The sequence below is a fragment of the Aulostomus chinensis genome, chromosome 10, assembly GCF_037954235.1.
Source record: "Aulostomus chinensis isolate RoL2024-O1b breed Wild chromosome 10, RoL_Achi_v1.0, whole genome shotgun sequence".
NCBI lineage: Eukaryota > Metazoa > Chordata > Actinopteri > Syngnathiformes > Aulostomidae > Aulostomus > Aulostomus chinensis.
The window spans coordinates 15,470,101-15,491,349 of record NC_141329.1 but is presented as its reverse complement, the minus strand read 5'-3'; the positions used below and the strand labels follow the sequence as shown (position 1 = coordinate 15,491,349).

General features: G+C 43.8%; 1 protein-coding gene across 3 annotated transcripts in view; it reads left to right on the top strand.

Moving 5' to 3' along the window:
- Window positions 1–1,970: 1,970 nt before the first annotated feature.
- Window positions 1,971–21,249, top strand: part of appbp2 (amyloid beta precursor protein (cytoplasmic tail) binding protein 2) — a 40,209-nt gene continuing 20,930 nt past the window's right edge. For all 3 annotated transcript variants that reach the window (XR_015118169.1, XM_086216151.1, XM_086216152.1), the window contains exons 1-2: window positions 1,971–2,361; window positions 11,519–11,607. Coding sequence is in view for 2 of the 3 variants with exons in the window: in XM_086216151.1 (XP_086072277.1) it covers window positions 2,224–2,361; window positions 11,519–11,607 (227 nt within the window). In the remaining variant the exon portion in view is untranslated. The remainder of the gene's footprint in view (window positions 2,362–11,518; window positions 11,608–21,249) is intronic.

Here is a 21,249-nt window from a genome sequence, read left to right as displayed (position 1 = left end):
CCGAATACAAGCTGCCAAAATGAGTTTCCTCCACAGGGTGGCTGGCCTTTCCCTTAGAGATTGGTTGAGAAGCTCAGTCATTCGGGAGGTGCTCTGAGTCGTGCCGGTAGGAGTCAGTTGAAGTGGTTCGGGCATCTGGTGAGGATGCCTCCTGGACGCCTCCCTCGGCCTAGCTTGTTAACCGAATAATATGGCAGTGGCATGGAGGTGAAACAGGCTTTTCTAGAGTGGTGATAGGTGGATTGATCCCAGGTATGCTCCTCCAGAAAATGGAGGTCAGCCACACCCCCAAGCCACTGCCTGCTCTACTATAGAGACAAGAAAAAATGAAATAACCCCAAACACAACAAAGCCATAGATCATATGAAAACACAAGACAAAGTGACCACAAAAATAATCAGTCCAAAACATTGGTTCTTTAAACCTGTCACACTGAACACCAAATCACTGAGATTAAATTATTATACTGTTAGTCATTCAATATTTAGACGAACACATTTGTATCATGAGCAATTCCACTATTTTCCACATTCTGTTCAAACTGAATGTTATATTATGGAGTAACTCATACTCTCAATGTAGCACTTTGCAACGTAATAAGAATAAGAATACAAATATTGATGCAGCAGTCAGGGCACTCAAAGTCACCTCAATACACAAACAATGGTTAAAAGGACATGATATAAATGCAAGTAAATTAGAAATGAAATCATAAATGGTAGATGACAAATTACAGTGAGTAGACGAGTTTGAAAGGTGGATTTTTAGACAGGATTTAAAGATGGGTAGTTGGGTAATAAGTCAATGTTCCTGATTTTCGGGGGAAGGGAGTGGGGGGGGGGGCAGAGTGGTCGAAGGTTCTGGATCCCATGGTGGACATACAGGCAGAGGGCATGGTGAGGCAGACCTGAGTGTCTGGGAGGAAGTGTTGATGTACAGGTTTCAGAGAGGTATGGTGTGTGTGTGTGTGTGTGTGGGTGGGGGGGGGGGGGTGGATGGCCTTGAAAGTGTGGAGCAAGCTTTTGAAGTCAATGTGAAATTTGACATTGCTTATTATGTACATTATTGTGTCTTCAATTTTTACTCTCATATCTAAAAATATTTCTTTTTGTGCATATATACTTCTCTGTACATAATAAATCTAGATGTTTGTCCTGTCTATTTTTCCTTGTTTTAGCTGAATGTCTTTTTTGTGTAAGTACATAGAGAGCTACCAGTTTCTGTTAGCCAATAAAACTGAGTTTGATGAATATAATGGACACTTTCCAGATAACCGTATGAAGGTATCTTCAAAACAAATATATTTAAAAGTTTGACTGTTCAGTCCACTAATAGAGCAGCTGTTATCAAATTCGTTTTTTTGCTTATTAGTTGGTCCATACTTGTTTAACTTAATATTTGAGACAATTACAAATGGAAATTACAAATGGAATAGAAGCATTGGACCTCTTCATTTCTACAGGTAAATTCTACAATTTCATTTGGTAGACAAAAGCGAAATACAACACAAGCAAGAATTAAGACTGGAGGGAAAGCCTTAGTAAGACAAAGTGCTTCAAGTTGGTCTGTCCTTACATAAAAATGTGTTTTTACACATCTTATGACTTCTTTTTACTCTCAGTTTATTGAAGAAGAGAGAGGAAGCAATGCTGGTTATTTGTAGCTACCTACAGGCTTCCAAAGACTTCATCGTTATTAGGGTTACACAATAATTGCCCAGGCTAAGAACAAATGGCCATCGGGCTTCGCTTACTGTCTGTAATCCTAAAGCAAGAACCTTTCATGAATGAAGCCCTCTCTGAAAGAGGGATCTGATCTTTCTTTTAAAATTTCTAAAAAGTATTTTTATTTAACCTGTTTGGAGAAAATATAGCTTATTTTGATTAGTTTAGCCTGTAATATCGTACGCCTTCTCTCGAGCGTTTAAATTAATTCCGCTACACAGTGACGTCATTGCGCCAGCGCAAGTAGCGTCGACGTCGGGACGGCAATACGGTATTGTTGAAAGAGTTGAATTGAACATGAAGGAGAAAGATGGACATTTTATTGACGGTTTAGACGTGTAACGGCTATCCAGCGAAAGCACGATTCCTCTTAGCCTCATCGCAAACGGAATTTTATATGAGGACTCTGAGAGGAAGCGCTGTAATCGTAATAAGGTAACGAATGTAGTGAGTGCTGGGGAGGGCTGTTGCTGCTGTTTTTTTGGAGAGGGAAAACAACATGGCTGCAGTGGAGCTCGAATGGATCCCAGCAACACTGTACAACACCGCTATCTCGGCTGTGGTGGACAACTATAGCCGATCAAGAAGGGACATACGGTCACTCCCAGAAAATATTCAGTTCGATGTCTATTATAAGGTAAGCTTCATCAGCCTCAAGGCCTAGGTGTATCTGACACACAGAGAACTGTACGCGTTTGTGTAATAAATCACTAAAGGGAACAGGCTACATTTGCGAACGCTACGCTAATTTATGAGAGAAAATAGATGTTTGGGGTGCAATTCATTTAATGTGAAACTGTACAATTTCTTGTCTGATTACGGTACAGAACTATGCTCCACAGTAAATATTTAAAGGCTCTGATCTTGTTAATGTGAGTGAATTTTTCCAGTGTTGTCATGTAAGCTAGTAGTTGCGTTGCTTCGGCGTTGGCGACCATTTTTTGATCCAGTCTTAAAATATTTAACATGTTTCTTCCACTGTGCAATTTGGTCAACTGTCTGAACTGTCTATTGTAGGAGGTACATGAAGTGTTCAAGATGTCCGAAAAACAAAAGAACAAAATGCAGAAAAGTTAAATTTGTTCCTTTTACTATTTTAGTTTATTTAAATGAAATGTCAGCACAATGCTGTTTTTTGATCTGGATGCAGGATTTAAGAGGTGTAGCTGTCGGTCATCTGCATAGCCTAAATAATGCTTTGCTATGTAAAGTTACATAATGAATGAATATCTAATGGCAGCAAGGCAAGGTCTGCAAATAACATTTTTTTTGTCCACTTAGTTTTTGTATATCCTCTTCTCATTTGTAAGCATTCAAATGTCTGCTGTAAAGTTTCTCTGCAATGTCAGCTTTTGACAGTGAGTACTTTACTGTTGTAATAAAGAATATTACAGGAAGATTGAGAGCAGCTGAAGTTCTTTATGTCATCTGTTGGTGGAATATCGGTATATTGTACTGTGTGAGGTGTTTTGGAGGTATCTGTAATTTGTTACCTTGCCCTATATTGACTTCCTTCTCTGCCTTTTGTTTTTGAGGTGGCCTTGTAACATTTAGAGTGGAAGCAATGCAATTAGTAAATGACTTATGGGCTACCCTTCTAGTTGACACATTTCTGTGATTTTTTTTTGTTAGTAAAAGATAATGGACATAGAGTTCCCCTCTTCTACAAGATGCAGTTATCATTGATGCATCAGTCAGTTTTGCCATTGAGTTGGGGCACTCTTGAGTTGTAATTGGATCATGAGATTCCTTGATTCTCATTCCTAACACAGATGTGTTGAAGTTTATGCTGAGATCAAATAAAATTATATAAAGTATGGTAATTATGGGATAGAGAGGGGTGGAACTCAATTGTCCTGTGTGAGTGCACGATAATATTCGTTGGAAGCTGCTCGCCAGTTACCACGTTCTCCCAGATTTTGCGTTCTATTAATGCTGTTTTGAGCTGATATATATCTAAGTTTACTACAGTCATTTGCCTGTACTGTCCTCTTATCTTAATTCCTGCTTTGCCATTTGCAAACAGTGCGGGAATTAAGATTCCCAGGTAATACTACAGACTTGTCCTCTCTAATCAGAAGGGGACATTTTGTTGAAATCAATGGTAGTAAAATGACTCCCACACTGAATGACTGAAATTTCTTGTACTCACGTTGTTGATCATATTTTACTGAAAACTTGGGCTGCACCTCCAAAAGAGCTCACTGACATTTCTCAATATTTACATCGTTGACTTGACTTAATTGCAAGATAAATGGACATGCCAGCAGTTAATTTTTGTTTACCTCAATATTTGCCATTGTGTTGACAAAATCTGTTGTTTGGATAAAAACCAATGTCATCACCATTTAGGCAACTTGCACTTCTTCTGTTCTCTCATCTGCTCTCTGTGCCATATGCGTTCAGTCAGCTCTTCCAGACAGAGTGAACAGCAGGCCTCCAGAGTGATACCTATTAGGTCGCATGTGTGACACAATTTCTTTAAGGCGCGAGTTAAAATTTAACGAGGTGGCACCAGTGCGACCTGCGGAGGAGAGTAAATAAAAAATAAAATAAACTCCTGCCTCAGCCCTGAGGCACGGGTGGCTGTAGTACTGCATTAATGGTTGTTGTGGTTGATGATACAATATTACTTTCTGGCTCAGTCCGTTGAGTCCGCTCTCCCCTCTCTCTGCCCGTCTGTCTGCACCGGTCTAATCACGTGCACCAAATGTACACCTTGCGTGCTCACTCATCAACCCAGCAAAAAACCCCAAAAACAAACAAGCAGCATAGCAGCACACATTAAGCGGTCTCGAATAGAATTTTTTTGAGAAAAGAAATGTTGCAGGGGAACAAATGAGGTAGCTGGTGGTGGGTTAAGCGATGAGGAAGGTGGAGAAGAACTGACGAGAATGTTCGGTTTCGAGAGTGAAGAGGATAGTGATGGGTTGCTGAAAGCGACGGCAGGGAAAAGGAAAAAGTACGCTTTTCAGCCAAAATGGCTAGCGCACTTCCCGTGGTTATGATATGAGAGACAAGCCATGGTGTGTGAATATTGCAGGAAATGTGGCCCTTGCGTTGCAGGCAGAACACAATGTGTTATGTCTATGCAGCAGTAAAAAGTTATACAAAAAGAAGACAATGCTCTTCAAGTTTTTGAGTTACACCTCTGAATTAATGCTGCTGTCACTTTAAGTTGAATTGAATAAATGATGCACAGTTAGTTTAGTTAAGAATGTTGTCTATGCAGCAGTAAAAAGTTGTACAAATAGAAGGCAATGAAATTGCACATTAACATATTTTGCAAATATCAAGTTTGGGTCATTGTCAGTCTTTACACCAAGGTAAAACTATGGTATGCAAATTAACACAATTATGATCATGATAAGGTCATGTATTAATACCACGCTATACAAAGAAAAAGGTGGCACTACCCAATTTGTGGTGGCGTCACCAACTGAACACGTAGGTGGCACCAGTGCTACCTGTGAAAAAGTTAGTCTGGAGCCCTGGTGAACAGCGATAGGTGAAGATGGTCTCACTTGAAGCTAACCGGTGCTTTATTAAGAGCAACCAATATGTAAACAGCCAGAATGTTTGGAAAGGGTTAGTTTCAGTTAGAACCGCACTTCAGATCTTCATTGTGGAAAGATGTTGGGTTCAGTTGGAATGAGAGACTGAGTCAATGGCTGGACCCTATTTTCGTCACTGGTCTACTCAACAAGTGGCAAAGTTCCATGGTCACAGACTGTTGCATTTTTCTTGGCTGCTTCCGATTTCCGATTTTTTATTTATTTTTTTGTTTCTGTGACCTGCTGACACCAATTTTGCCAGTTTCGATTTTTTTCTAAAACTGTACTTGACAGAATATAAAAATGTAACAGTCAAGTTTTTTTCAAACTTGTCTGCTGAGCTTTGTCTGAAATATCTCAGACTTGTTGCGCAACAGCAGTTGAAGGATAGGAGAGGCTGTTGGCTAGTGCATGGCTCCAAGCTCTGCCTAGTAGCCTTAGCGTCTTTCCCTTTGATAGCTTCCTCAAGCTGGGCAGGCTCAACAAGGGTGATGGAGTCTTAAGAGTCTGATTTGGTTTGTGTTCAGGATGTTAATTGTGGCTCCCCCACGTAACATTTTGGCCTTAAATGCTTTACAAACTGCAAGCTCCTAAATACTCACAGTTATGAACTACCACACTGACCCCAAATTTCCAACAGGCACAGTTGCGCTGCATTCTGGCCGCAATGCCAGTCACATAGGTCATCCACACGGCTGCAATTCCCAGCTTCCCAACCGGCCTTATTAACTTGCTATGGTCCTGCTAATTTGGTTGTTTCCTCTTGATTTTTCCTCTTGATGTTGCCTCTTGCACTCACAGTATGTCTTATATTGTATCCTTTTCAGGTCTGTTTTTGATCAGAACACTGCACATGGTGTTTTATGTTGAAAATTGACCCAATATACTATGCCATTAGTGTGAAGATTTCCAGTCTGGTTCAGTTTGGTCTCTGCAGATTGATGTGCTTTCTCATTGTCGTCGTTGTCGTCATCCTCCGCTTTATCCGGTTGGTCCGGGTCGCGGGGGTAGCAGCCTCAGCAAGGAAGCCCAGACTGTCCTCTCCCCAGCCACTTCCACCAGCTCTTCCGGGGGAATCCTGAGGCGTTCCCAGGCCAGCCAAGAGATGTAATCTCTCCAGCATGTCCTGGGTTGGCCTCGAGGCCTCTTCCCGGTTGGACATGCCTGGAACACCTCCCAAGGGAGGCGTCCAGGAGGCATCCTCACCAGATGCCCGAACCACTTCAACTGACTCCTCTTGACATGGAGGAGCAGCGGCTCTACTCAGAGCACCTCCCGAATGACTGAGCTTCTCACCCTATCTCTAAGGAACAGCCCAGCCACCCAGCAGAGGAAACTCATTTTGGCTGCTTGTATTCGCGATCTCGTTCTTTCGGTCAATATTCAAAGCTCATGACCATAGGTGAGGGTTGGAACATAGATTGACCGGTAATTCCAGAGCCTCGCCTTTTGGCTAAGCTCCCTCTTCACCACAATGGACTGATTTAGCACCCGCATTGCTGCGGATGCCACCCCAATCCGCCTGTCAATCTCCCGCTCCATCCTACCCTCACTCATGAACAAGACCCCGAGATACCTAAACTCCTCCACCTGACATGCACCTGATGTCCATTGACGTGCTGTCTGTTAAAAATAAACCATTCCTGCTAAAGCAGTGTGCTACGACGAGTGATTGGTTGGGAATCTGACTTCGACAAGTCACCAGTCTGGCTGGTCACGCTGAAAACTGTCCGAAGGCAGTTGCTGATGGGACAGCACATCAGTAACTGATTTTCACACTGAAAAATGCGTATCAACGCGGGTTTTTGGACCCGTGTTTGCTCTGCATTAGGGTGCAGTCAAGTTTCCAGAAGACCCGGGTCTGTCTTTCTGTGTTTTTCTCTCTCGTACTTCATCATGCTGACGTCATCATTACACATAAACATGCACCGAAACACTGAGAGGTAAACAAATGACAACAAGGACATTGTCGAGTCAAGTGTTGTCGTTGCATGCGTTGCAATGGTGTCTCTTTTGCAAAGCATATAAACTAGGCGCAAATTGGAAAATGTCCGAGTGCCATTGCAGTGAAGGAGGATGGAGTTTTCAGCTAAACTGGAAGGGAGCCGAAGAAGCTACAGGCGAAGCCTGACAGGCGGCTCAGTGACAAAATCAGGATGTGACAGGAAGGTCACATTAAACCTTAGACGACACGGGTTGCCTTTTTCACACTGCAGGCGAGCTGAGTCAAGCTGCTAAATACAGGGTCGCTTGGCAAATCAGTCGATGCGGGTCGAAATGCCAATCGACCCTTTCAGAGTGCCCTAAAACCCATGTTGACCCGTGTTTTTGGTGCAGTGTGGAAGGGGCTTAATATTTGTGGGAAAGCAAGGGCAGGAGGAAGCAACATATTTAAAATGGTCTATAAATGGACAAAACAAATTGGATCAATTGGCTTAAATTAGGGCGGCACAGTTGTGCAGTGGTTAGCACTGTCGCATCACAGCAAGAAGGTTCCAGTTTCAAGCCCTGGCTTGAGCACAGTGCGGAGTTTGCATGTTCTCCCTGTGCCTGCGTGAGTTCTCCTCGGGTACTCTGGCTTCCTCCCACAGTCCAAAGACATGTAAATGGGGACTAGGCAAATCGGATACTCTAAATTTGGCTGTCAGAGTGAGTGGTTGTCTTTCGATATGTGTTTGAATTCGATATGTGATGGATCGGTGACCTGTCCAGGGTGTACCCCGCCTCTTGCCTGAGGGCAGCTGGGCCCCCGCGACCTTTTAACAGGATAAATTTTGGAAAATGGTTGGCTGGATGGATGAAATGGTGTCTGAGCATCAAGCAGACAATCTTGAAGTGTAGGTTAGAAGAACCACATGATCAGAGTAACTTTCCCATCCATTGTGGCTACAAAGAACAAAGGCAAGTGGGTTCCATTAATATCCCCACTTTTCCATGATACACATCTTTTTACATCATGCCAGGGTCTCAGGCCACGTGGCCTAAGGAGAAATTAAACTAATGAAACGTATCTAGTAATTAGCCAACATCAGTTCATCTCCCAGCTGAGCTCAGTGCTATATAACAGTACTTACTTACTTAGATTGTACTTTTCTAACTTGGCAGTATTGAAAGCATTTTACAGTTTTACCTCAATCACACACTGATGGGGGGAACATTGTCATGGAAGGTGCTGACTTACCCATCAGGTACAGTTAGGGGTTCAGTGTCTTGATCAGATAAGTGACGCTTTGGCTTTTAGATAGCCATTCTACCTCTGAGTTATACCCAATTAAACCCCCAGTTATCCTTCCGAGCCTCATTTAATCAATGCTGGTGAAAGATGGGTTTGCTATGAGTGCATGTTGGGAGCAGAGAAGAATCCCTGATGTATTGATGGATGAAAATCACTAATATTAACCATACATGCAGTTCTGTTCAGTATTTCAAACCCTTAGTATAGACAGCATGACAGTGTTTAGTTGACTATGTTACCAAAATATTTGGTAAAACAAATAGTGAAGCACATATAAGGTTCTGATGTGTGACTGTGATGCTATTGTTTTTTGGATGTTGTCATTTCATGTTTTTGTTGTAAAGCACTCTACTGGTAAATGCACAGGTTGCAGTGCAATTTTTGGTGAACTGTAAATTAGGGTTGTCAAAACTATGGATACCTGGATATTATTCAATACTAAACATTAGTATTTGGATAAGATACTCATTTGCAAAAGTATTGATACCAACGCTGCTGTCTTTGCCTGCAGTTGACACACAGTTTCACTCAGCACCGCCGCACACACATCTTCTTTGCCCCTCTTTGCTCCTCCCCTTACTAGAAACTCAGCATGTGTATGACAGAGCTGGCAAAACATGGCGCATGCCGCTGCTGGACCTTCATGACAAGTTTTGGTCGAAAATGTCATAAGCAAAAGCATAGTATGGAAATATTGTGTGTGAGGCAAACAGTCAGGGGGATGTCAAAGAAATCAACAGGCCTGTTTGCAAGCACTGTTACAAGGCAGTGGTGACAAAGACAAGTAGCACAAGCAACTTGACAAAACACCTGAAAGACAGAAATCCCACTTTTTACATTGAATTGCAAGAGGTCAGTAAAGCTCCCATATCAACAACATTGAAGTATTAAGCATTATTATGAACAGCGCTCTCAAGTTTGCATTCTCTATGGGCGTGAGATGTGAGAACGGGGGAGTTAGATCATAGATGTGTTGTATCATTGTAGACTATTCATTGATAACTACTTTTCCGAGCATCAGCTAGGCTATATGCCATATATCGACCTATACTTCGTCATGATTGAATGTGAAATTTAAGGGTGAGAAACACATAGTCATGCATGTGAAGTGGCTGAAATGCGTGTCACATGGCGAATGTGTGAGACTTGGGAGCCCTGAATAATGATGAATGCTGACAGACGCGCACCTCAGCATCAGCCACTTAATTAACCAATGTCTTGTAATGATGTTTTTTGTCTGTTATTTATTGTTTGTATTTTCTAGATGTTATTAAAACATTTTTATGCCTATTATTATTTGTCATTTTTTCCCTATGTATCAAAAATGGTTTGGAGTATCAAGTTTTTCCCTTGGTATTGGTATCGAATATTGAAATTCTTGTATCGTGACAACCCTATGAGCAACTTCACAACACCTGAAAGACAGACACCCCACTCTTTACAGCGAATTGCGCGAGGTCAGTAAAGCTCCCATTTCAACATGGAAATATTAAGCATTATTATGATCAGTGCTCTCAAGTTTGCATTCTCCCTGGGCGTGAGATGTGAGAATGGGGGAGTTAGATCATAGATGTCTGGGTTTCCTGCAGCACTTTGCAGCCAGGGCAGCTGCCTAAGCAGCAATCGCCTGCTGCCTTAACTAACATCTTAAAAAAAAAAAAAAAAAAAAAGATTTTGTTTTTATTTTATTCTTTCCTGCTTTCTTCCTTTCATTACAAACCATGACCAACACCAGTCTCACTTCTCAGAAGAACGCTTTAAAAAAAGTATCAAATTCGAAAAGAATCAGTGTTTAAAATCTTTAAATACAGTAGGTCTATGTGGTACCCCTGGAAGTTGGATAACCGACCGAGCCGACTTTTTCTTCTATTTAATATAATAGTTTTTTTTTTATATTTAGTGTTTAATAAATAATTGTTCAATGTAGTGCAGAGTCTCTTGTCTTGTCAGCATCACCCACGCGCAACAACGCGTACCCCCGTCACACCGCCTTAACTAACATCTTTTTTTTTAAAAAGATTTTGGTCTTGTTATTCTGTCCTGGTTTCTTCCTTTCTTCAAAAAGATTTATGTGGGAACCCTGTACTGTATGTGTTATATTGTTGTGTTGTAGGCTATACATTGACGACTACTTTTCCTAGCATCAGCTAGGCTACATGCTATATACCGACATATACTTCACCATGACCAAATGTGATATTGTCTATATACTGACATATACTTCACCATGACCCAATGTGATATTTAAGGGTGAGAAACGCATAGTCATGCGTATGAGGTTGCTGAAATGCGTGTGGTATCATATCGAATAATGAAATTCTAGTATTGTGACAACCCAACTGTAAATAGACAAAATACCTTCAAACTGCAGAAGCTGGGCAGTTTTTCTTTTCAATAATGTTTTAATCTATTGTGCTTGTATTGCCACTGCTTTACACCTCGTTTTGTTTCTCAGTTCTAACTTCAAGCCCAGGAACGTAGCCACTGTGAATCTAAACAGAATGGAGCTGGGAGTACAGTATGAGAGTTGTTGTTAATCATCTGTGTATTGAGTTCTCATTTCTGTGTGTCTTAGAGAAAGATGCATTGAGAACAGAAACCAGAGTTTAGCTGTCATTAGTATAACTTACTACACATTACAGCACTTACAGCACATCTGGGACTAGTAGTGTCCCATAGTGTCATTGAGAGCCACTGAATATACCAAATTCCAGCTGAGCACATTTTGATGACAGGCTAGACATCAGCACATTTTCCAAACCCCCGAATAGCAGACAGCATTTTCTAATTCATCACTTAAAACAATTGTCATAGAAACTGGGATGAAAATGGAAAATAATTTCTACCACTGAAGTTTAAGAGTGGACATTCTCCACCCTTCTTTCCCCACCTACACAGTATTAATCAGGTCAGTTTTTACTAACGGGGTCCAAAACCTAACATCTGTATTATTCCCAGTTCAGCTTAATTTTCACCTCATCCAAACTAATTTTTGTGTCTCGCAGCTTTACCAGCAGGGTAGACTCTGCCAACTTGGAGGGGAATTCTGTGAGCTGGAGGTATTTGCCAAAGTACTACGGGCTTCAGACAAAAGGTAAGACATGGGATAAACTGACACATAAGTTGTGAGAAATAGTCCTAGAGCGTCTTTTATTTAAATGTGCTTGTTTCACTCGAGGGAAGCCTGGCATTAAACAGGTTCCAAGACTAAATTATTAAATACCATAGTATCACTAGTCTATTCCCAAAGATATGTACATCACAGCTAATTGCAGAGTTGACAGATTGTGCTTATTGTGACAATGCGGACCAAAAATCTATATATAGGAGTAAACTTTGGGGGAAAAAAAGGTGAAATTCAGAGTCATCACACTGTATTGTGAGTGATAGTTGGAGGCTCTGGAGTTGAGGCCTTCACAAAAGTCTTGACTGCTTGAACCTATTTATGTTTCTGCAATAACTCAACATGATGTATTGCATCCAAACAAAATTACAGCACAACAAATGTGCAGAAAATTCAAAGTGTTCAATAATGACATAAAACATACTTAAGCATATGACATGTACCAGGAGGAGTTTATCAATAAGACATGAAGAAAATGTAAAACTGTATCAGTGTGTGACTGTTCAAAAAACAAGGGGAACACTGAAATCAGACATCCAAGATCTCAATGAATGAAATATTCCAGTTAAAAATCCTGATTGATTACATGATGTAATGTGTTGAAAACAAAATCAGTAACCCATTGAAGACTGGATTCAGGTATGCTCTAAATCTAAGTGGAAAAATGAGATCACAGACTAATCCAACTTGTCTCAGAAGTGTATATGGCCTTAACATGACTGTATGCACTCCCTACAACACATGGGCATGCTCCTGATTAGACGATGAATGGTCTCCTGGGGGATCTCCTTACAGACCTGCATCAGGGCACCAGTCAGCTCCTGGATGGTCTATAGTGCACCATGACAGCAGTGGATGCAACAATCCATGATGCCCAAGAGGTGCTCAGTTGGATTCAGGTCTGAGGAATGAGGAGGTCAGTCAGTAGCATCAATGCCTTTGTCATCCAGGAACTGTTGACACACTCCAGCCACATGACACCAGGCATTTTCATGGACCAGAAGGAATGCAGGGCCCAATGCACCAGCATATGATCTAACAGTGGGTTTGGGGATCTCACCCTGGTACCTACCAACAGTCATGGAGACCACTGATGTGCTTCCCCAGACCTTCACTGACCACCGGCAGCCGGTCATGCTGGAAGATGTTGCCATCAGCAGAACATTCTCCAGACTCTCACGTTAGCCACATGTGTTCTTTGTGAACCTGTTATCATCTGTGAAGAGAACAGGGTGCCAGTGGTGAATCTAGCAATTCGTGTATTCTCTGGTAAATGCCAGTCTGCATGGTGCTGGGGCTTGAGCACAGGCCCCACTGGTGGATTTCCGGCCCTCATACCACCCTCACGGAATCTGTTTCTGACAGAAACATGCACACGATTGTCCTGCTGGGGGTCATTTTATAGGGCTCTGGTAGTGCTCCTCCTGTTCCTCCTTGTTAGAAGGAGCAGATAGCAGTCCTGCTCCTGGGTTGTTGCCCTCTTATGGCCCCCTCCACCACTCTTGTGGTTCTGGCTTGTGTCCTGGTATGTCCTTCATGCTCATAAAACTGTGCTAGGAAACACATGAAACCTTCTGGCCATAGTGCACAGGGTTTCCTTTAGATCAGTGATCCTCAGTTGGTGGCCCCTGGGCTACATCCAGCCCACTGGCCACCTATTTGTGGCCCCCGAACTGTTATTCCTTCACTGTGTGTTTTGGTTGGGTCAGCTTGTCAAGGCAGAGTGGCCATAGGGAGGTGCGGTAGGTTTCCTGAATGGCTGGTCTGGCCGAAGCATTTTTTTGTTGTTGTTGTTGTTTTTTTGCCCCAAACGCTGCCTTTATATTAAACCCTGCCCTCGAGGCTGCAGCACATACAGACAGGTGCATGATAATCCACAAGGGACCACACTTACACTTCACTCGCACCTCCACCCGCTGGGACGCAATGTACTGGCCGGGACTTGTCTTTTATGCCAATTATACATAGACAGATAGATAGCCTCTTGCTGGGTAACTCAGAGTTCACTGCTGTTAGTGCAATTTTTTAATTTTTTAATTTTTTCAATCAGTTTGTGAAACTGAAAGGGACATTTGGTTTGATTTTCACATCTATGTTGGTTTGCAATTCCTGAGATGCTTGATACACCATAGGACAGGAATACATTTTTACTTCTTCCTTGTGTATCTTTGTCTTTAAGTTGAAAAAGAAAAGTGTTCTCAACCCCCTCCTGACATAAGTTTTGGAGTCATGACAGGGGTCATGTTTTGTTTTATTCAACTATTTATTTTATGTCAAATTGGAAATGACATTTTATTTTAGTTAGAATTTTTGTTGTTGTGTTGAATGAAAAGGGCATTTTGTTTTGAATATTACAATATTATCGCTTGTGGCCTGACCGACCTCAATAAATGGACCTTGCAACTCATTGAAAAAAAATCTTTGTGGCCCTTTTTAAGATTTGTATTTGAGTACCTGTTATATCCGAAAAAGGGTCCAAAGAAGACGCTGCACAATGTTGTAGCATTCACATGCTTTACTCTTGCGCAACAACAACAACCCAACAGGTTCAATCAATCAATCACGAGCTCTCAGCAAGGTGCAGTATAACAACAGCAGCACCACCGAACAGCAGCAACCTATAACACAACATCTATAACACTTCACGCAACTATGTAATGCTTAGTGTATGGACATAACATCAACCCCCCTCCAAAAAAAAAAAAAGAGTTCAGACATGGAAAGTTGAAACAAAATCCATTTTCTGTGGTGATGGTTCCTGGGAGGCCCCAGCGTGAAAAGAGACTCCAGGAAGTCAATGATGACTTGAGAAGTGACAGTGTCAGTAGTGGTGAGTTCAGGCCATTTAGAGGGCAGGTCATAGACAATCACCAAATAGTGCTGGTGGGGAACCCCATGAATCTTGCCACAAAACATCCAACTGCAGGTGTTCCAAGGGGCAGGGGGTAAGGAAAGAGGCTGCAGGGGTGGAGGTGCTTGGTGGCCAGTCTTGCCACTCATGAGGCAGGCAGAACAGTCCTTGACTAGGGCCTTGATCTCCTTGTCTATTCCTGGCCACTGCACCAGGCCTCTGCATCACCGTTTTAGCTTTACAGTGCCTCGATGGCCTTCATGTGCCATAGCCAACACACCTGCACACAGAGCATCTGGGACCACCGTGCAAAGCCCACGTGCCACACAGGTATCGTTCCAGCAGGAGAGCTCCTGCTTGACTCAGGAGAACCCAATCAGCTCCTCTGGAACCTTGTGAGGCCAGCCATCCCGGATATAGGTGAGGACCTTTGAGAGGACAGGGTCTGCCTCAGAAGGGTCTTTCAGCTCCTACAGTGACACAATTGCTTTTAAAGGTGAATGCAGCATCTGAATCATGTTGATCCTTACAGTCTCTGTGTCCATGTGTGGGACTGGGCCGGCGACAGAGCGAGAAAGAACCACATTCTGCCTGCCTGGCGTGAACTGCAAATCAAAGTTGTACTGGCGGAGGTAGACAGACCAGCGGTGCAGCCTCAGGGGTCTGTGGCCTGTCCCAGATTTGGACAGCAGTGTTGTCAAGACCTGGTGATCAGTGCAGATGGTGAAACGGTGGCTGTAGAGGTAGAAGTACCACAGTTCACAAGCCCAGATGCAGACTAACGCCTCACGTCCTCAAAGAATACCGCTGCTCAGTCAGGGTGAGGGCATGGGGTGCAAAAGCAATGGGCTTCTCCACGTCATCCTGGGTCTGAGACAGCACCACCCCTAATGCTTTCGCAGATGCATCACACGTCACAAAGGTAGGGCTGGATATGTCAAAGTGCGCCAACACTGGTGGCGAGGTCAGCTGGGCTTTGAGGCTGTGCACAGCATCCCTGCAGGCCTGAGACCACACCCATGGCTCGTCCTTATGGAGAAGCTCACGCAGGGGGCTGTAGTCCCTGAGTGGGGAAGGAAACTCAGATAGTAGCCTGTCATGGCAAAAAACAAGGCAACTTTGGCGGCTAAGCTGGACTCGGGCTTGGCCCGAATGGCGTCCACGTTGGACTGGAGTGGGGTCATGCTGCTTGCTGACAGCTGAAAACCCACAGACTCAACAGATGGGGCAGAGAGGACACATTTCTCTGCGTTGGGAGTCAGTTTGTGCTTGGAAAGGGCCGTAAAGACCATGGTGAGTCACTCGTCATGGACATCAGTAGTCAGCCCATGCACCACAATGTTGTCCAGATAAATGGCCACGCCTGGTATGCCAGCCAGCACTGAGGCCATGACCTTCTCACGAGCTGGAAGACACTGCACAGACCTGGTAGACCCAAACGAGTGGTGAGGGTTTGCTGGGAACGCTGGGTGGACGAACCTGTCAGGATGATCTTCAACTCCCACCAGAGCTTTGACTGCATCCCGGGGGCAGTGGGGGACATGGACTCTGAATAGACCATGTTCCGCTCTGCCATTGTCAAGGTGGCTAGTGTGAGCTGCAGCCATAAGGCTGCTGGGGCCGGTCGCGGTGGTAATCCCCGAACCCACTGGTGGACACCAGAGGTGAGGGCTGAAGAAGGAGGCCTACAGGGCGTGGCTGGTCTGTGGGTCTCCAGAGGATTTGAAGAAGACTTACGACCGTGTTCTCAGGAGCACCCGTTTGGGGGCACTCCTGGAGTATGGGGTGGATGGCCCCCGATGAGCAGAGGACAACAAGGCAAGATGAATTTCCAACTTGTTTTGGATTATGTCTGGTAATTTAGCAAAGTGAGAGGACGAAAGACATTAGCCCTTTAAAGAGAGAGTGAATGGCACAGCTGGCAATACTTACCTATGTTTACTAGTCGTAGAATAAAAGCAACAGAGAGAAATCATGACAGTGTTTGTTCCGAACAAACGAAACTAGAATACCAAAGACATGAATTTGTTTCATGCAGCAGTAATATTATATCTCTGAGCTTTTAATATGGTCAAACGTTGTAAAAATATGATCTAAATGTGGCAAACAGGGCAGCACTGCATTTGTGGGAGACTTGAGGGTGAAAAAACTTATAAAACCAATTAGCATTTTCATCACAAAGTAAGGGCTCAGAGGTAGAGAGGCTTTCTACCAACCAAAGGGTCACTGGTTCGAGCCTCACTTCACTTGGTGACAATGTTGAAGTATCCTTGAGCAAGATACAGATCCCCTAATTGCTCCTGATGGCACTGCTACTGACTGGTGACCCGTCCAGGGTGTACCATATCTCTTGCTCAATGTCAGTTAGGATGGGCTCCAGCCCCCCCCCCCTTCCCCGTGACCCTTAACATAATAATCAGTAGAAAATGGATGGATGGATGTATCTTAAGACTAAGACTCAATTAAAAATAGCTGCCAAAATCAATACTCCTCAGGCAGGAGAAACCCAATGATGCAGAGGAGGAGGATGAACAGTCATGTATCTGTTTTCCAATGTGGCACTTCTGGGGCAAGTTTGGAGCCAGTGCCTAAATGGGAACCCGGGGCCTCATGTATCAACGAGGTTTACTCAAGAAAAACTTGCGTACGGCAGGATCGGCGTTCACGTTCAGATGTATCAACGTGAAAAGTTCGTCGATTCTTGCGCTGTTTCACGCCAACTCTGGAGGTGCTGTAGAAGTTGGCGGAGAGCCGATTCTTGCGTTAACTGCACTTTGGTCCGTTGGCGACACCCTGTGGTGGCGTTTGGTGACTGACATTATTTAACAACTGCACATACATTGGGTGCAAAAAGCCCAACACACAAAACCAAACACCTGTTGGTATTACTTAAGCGGCTATAAAAGATCCTTCACGATTGTGCTGAATGTGCAACTTTCAACAATGGCTGCACTTGCGCTGTCGGAGGATGTGGCAAACGGTGCAATAAGACGGGAGCGACATTTCAGGGAGTGGGAGGATCTGCTGCACAATTCAGCTGAGTTGCTGATGAGCCGGTTCCGGCTACAGCAAGCCATCCTCCTGCAAATTTGTGAGGAGCTGCGACTGGCGCTCCAGCGCCGACACTGGTGCTGAGCACGCTCAGCTTCTTAGCTACTGGCTCCTTCCAGCAGGAGATGGCAGATCGTTCCGCAGTGAGCCAGTCGACCATCAGCCAGGCCATGCCCTTGGTGGTGGACCTGATCATCTGCCTCTCCCGCAGGTACATTAAATTCCCTTCCGGTGCGGTTGAACAGGCCAATATTAAAGTGCAATTTGCAGCAATAGCCAGACTCTCTCATGTAATCTGAGCCATTGGCTGGACTCGTGTTGCCATAAAAGCGCCGTCCCATAAGGAATGCACTTACTTTCATCGTAAGAGTTTCCACTCCATCAATGTGCAGATCATCGATGCACAGAGGCTGGAGGGATGGACACCGATTCCAGCCGGGCAGCCGTCCTCGTACACCAGAATTTCATTTCCACAATGTGAATGGATAAGAAGCTACTACACGATTCATGAAGCCATATTCATTTATTTTGTCCACTAAACATTCCAGAACATTTATCAGGCGGTCGAGCTGCTCATTGATCCCCGTTATTCCCCTAATAATGTCCTCCTGCGACTGCAGGACAGCCTGTGTGAGGACCCTCCCACTGGGTCCGGGTGGGCTGGAGGACCATCCGCCGCTTGTCGGCCGGGTGCTGGTGCTGGGGCCGGGGGACGGGGAGGCCCGAATGCTGCTGGTCCTGACTGATGAATCTGAGCAGCCGGACGGGCTGCAGGGGTGCTGCACGTTGGCGGCATGGCTGATGGATGAGTGTCTGTTAAACATTAAACATATTGGTTTATTTAAATGGATGATTCTGTGTATTTGTTGCATTTACATCTGTGGCAAAGCATGTGGCAATGTTGCGTAAGAAATGGAGTTGCCACTTACCCTCCAGGCTCTTGGAGTCAGCCTGGATGGCGGTGACCATCCCCCCATAGAGGTGCTGCCCATGACTGCCGCCACCTGCTGCTCAAATTCCGTCAGGTGCCCCTCTCCCTGACCCTCACCTGTATGGCCGGCACTACTCCGGAGGGCAGCTGTATGCCACTTGACCTCCACCTTGAGGTCCTGTTAGTGCCATTTTCCATATTGTTATTTAAATTTAGATTGAAGCCAATTGATTATTGTAGTTCTTGTATTTGGTGATTGCGCTGTGTTGAATTTAGTCATACGTTTAGCTTGCATTGTTTAGGAAGTTGGAATTGCAGACTTGCATTAGAAATAGAGATAGGAAATCTTTCAGAGCCCTAGCAGTGGTGCAAGGTTATGACGTAGTTATGCTCACGCAGGTTTAGTGAGGAAAACTGTGCTTTGTATCACTTTGATCATTCAGTAAAGAATGGAGCAAACACTTCTACCGTCGTCATAAAACTTCAAACATGTAGTGACTCGTTCTTTCCGTCATTAGAAATGGTTAAGGTATATGAACATGATGATAACACTGGTGATTAAAAGGGAACTTTTGCCAATAACGGGTCCAACCACTTTTTTTTTTTTTTTTAATCTCCGTGGGGGTTCGTTGCTCCCAACCCACCGCGTTCACCCTCTCGCACTTCTTATCCCACTCACAAAGTTTATTGTTTATACTGACACCACTGGACAGGCTGTCCCCCTATTACCAGCACCTCCAGCTCGCATGCCGTGAACCTCTTTTTCTTTGACATTATTTTGCGGGCGCCGACAGCGGAGACCCTATTTAAATTAATTTGCGTATTTATACGTGGGCGTAACGTGGGAGGGCCCGGTCGCTCCAACATCTACACTCAATTCCAGGCTGATTGGGATGTATCAAGGAAACGTGCACGGATTCCGGCGCCCGCACATATTGATACATTAGGATTTTTTTGTGCATACGCAACTTTTGTGATTCTTGCAACCGCAGGTTTTTAGTATGAGATCCACGCAAGTATTGATACATGAGGCCCCAGTTCTTTCTGTTTCCATGGTCAAAAAACTGGCCTCTGGCTATAAAAACTGGTTGCAAGCCGGCACCAACTCTGCACTGGTCTAAAACTAAGGACCCCTTCAGTCTGGGGGCATGGGTTGAGGTTTTCATGACCAAAAAGTCCAACCAAAAATTAACGACTGCCTTTTTTTAAAAAACACATACATTTTGTTTCTTCTGGAAAAGAAGCAAATAGGAATGGACTTAAGAAAGAAGTAGCTGTGGTTTGTGGAGGAGATTAATGGCCTAATGCAGCTTGGTTGTCCTCTGAGGCACAGAACAAGTTGGAGGGTGCCTCAAGGACTAAGCCAATTTTTGAGGTGAAACAGCTAGAGATGGTTGCAGTGGGGTTACTGGACCCTTGACCAAATCAGCAACAAACAAGAAGCTTAAAAAAAAAAAAGAGTATGTAGATTAAAATCGGGACAGTGGGCAGAGTAGCAATATTTGGCCACACAAAAATCTACTTTTAAAGGTCCCAGACGCTGTCCTTAAAGGATACAGGCCAGCATGGCCATCATATTTTGTTTTTTGTAATTTGCAGCATTTCTTGTTATTTTCATCATATCTTTTTATGTACATTGTGGTGCTTTCCTTTGCTTCTAACTCAACTTGAAATCACCCATTTCATAGACTTATTAAATTAATATGTGTGTAACAGTATATATTAAGTGGCTAGCAGAAGGCTAAGGCTAACAGACGTTAACATTAACATCCCGTATTCAGTGTGTTAAGAAACGAAACATACTAAATACTTGTTTCTTCTGGATTGTAAACACTGGTAAAAGCATTGACAACAAGCAGTAAAAATTTATTGGGGCAGTGCTGTTTCCATCTTAATGAAGGCTTCTTAAGCCAGAAACTACTCTATCATCAGTATGAGGTCGTCTGCAATTGTTGATATTGTCCTTGAGAATTCTTCTTCCTCCTTTTCTGTTCTTTTTCAGTAGCCTAGGCTCTAATGATACATTGCTGTCTCTCACTGGTGGAGCACAAGATTTGCTACCGCCATTACTGGGAAATTTGAGACATTTGGAGCCGTGTCATGATGTAGTTCTATTGTGGCTGTAGCCATTGGAAAAGAATACTCGTCGTTAAAAAGTTTGCAGGTAGAAAAGTAATAAAGCAGCTCTATCACCAGCCCAGAAGTAGCACAGGTTCATCTTGGTGAAAAAGTAGTAAGGGACAAGCCCCTGCATGGCATCAAGAAATCTAAACCGTCCAAACTAAGGCTGGACAGAAAGACCGCACAGGAGCATGCACTAAGATTGATAGAGGCCTACTACACCTAACTGAACCCTTGCTGCATGCCTAACACTAACCCCTGAGACTGTTCAGCACATAGTAGCAAGGTGCAAGATGCATTTGGTAAGAGCATACATGGAACACCATAACCAAATGGCTGGCATAGTGTCCAGGAACATCTGGGCCTAAAAACTGGTCTGATAAGGTTCTGTGGGACTTCCAGATTTATACTTAGAAACTGGTGATGCCTAATAAACTGGACATTGGGTTGATGGAGAAACAACAAAAGAAGGTCGTGGTGATAGATGTAACAATGCAGAGCAACAGCAACATCAAGAAGGAACACAAGAAACTCAGTAAAAATTCCAAGGGCTGAAAGCTTTAGAGGTAGAGAAGATGTGGGGAGTAAAGTGCCACTGGTCATCAGAGCAGAGCAGACTGCAGTATAATACACACACACAGATATATATATATATATA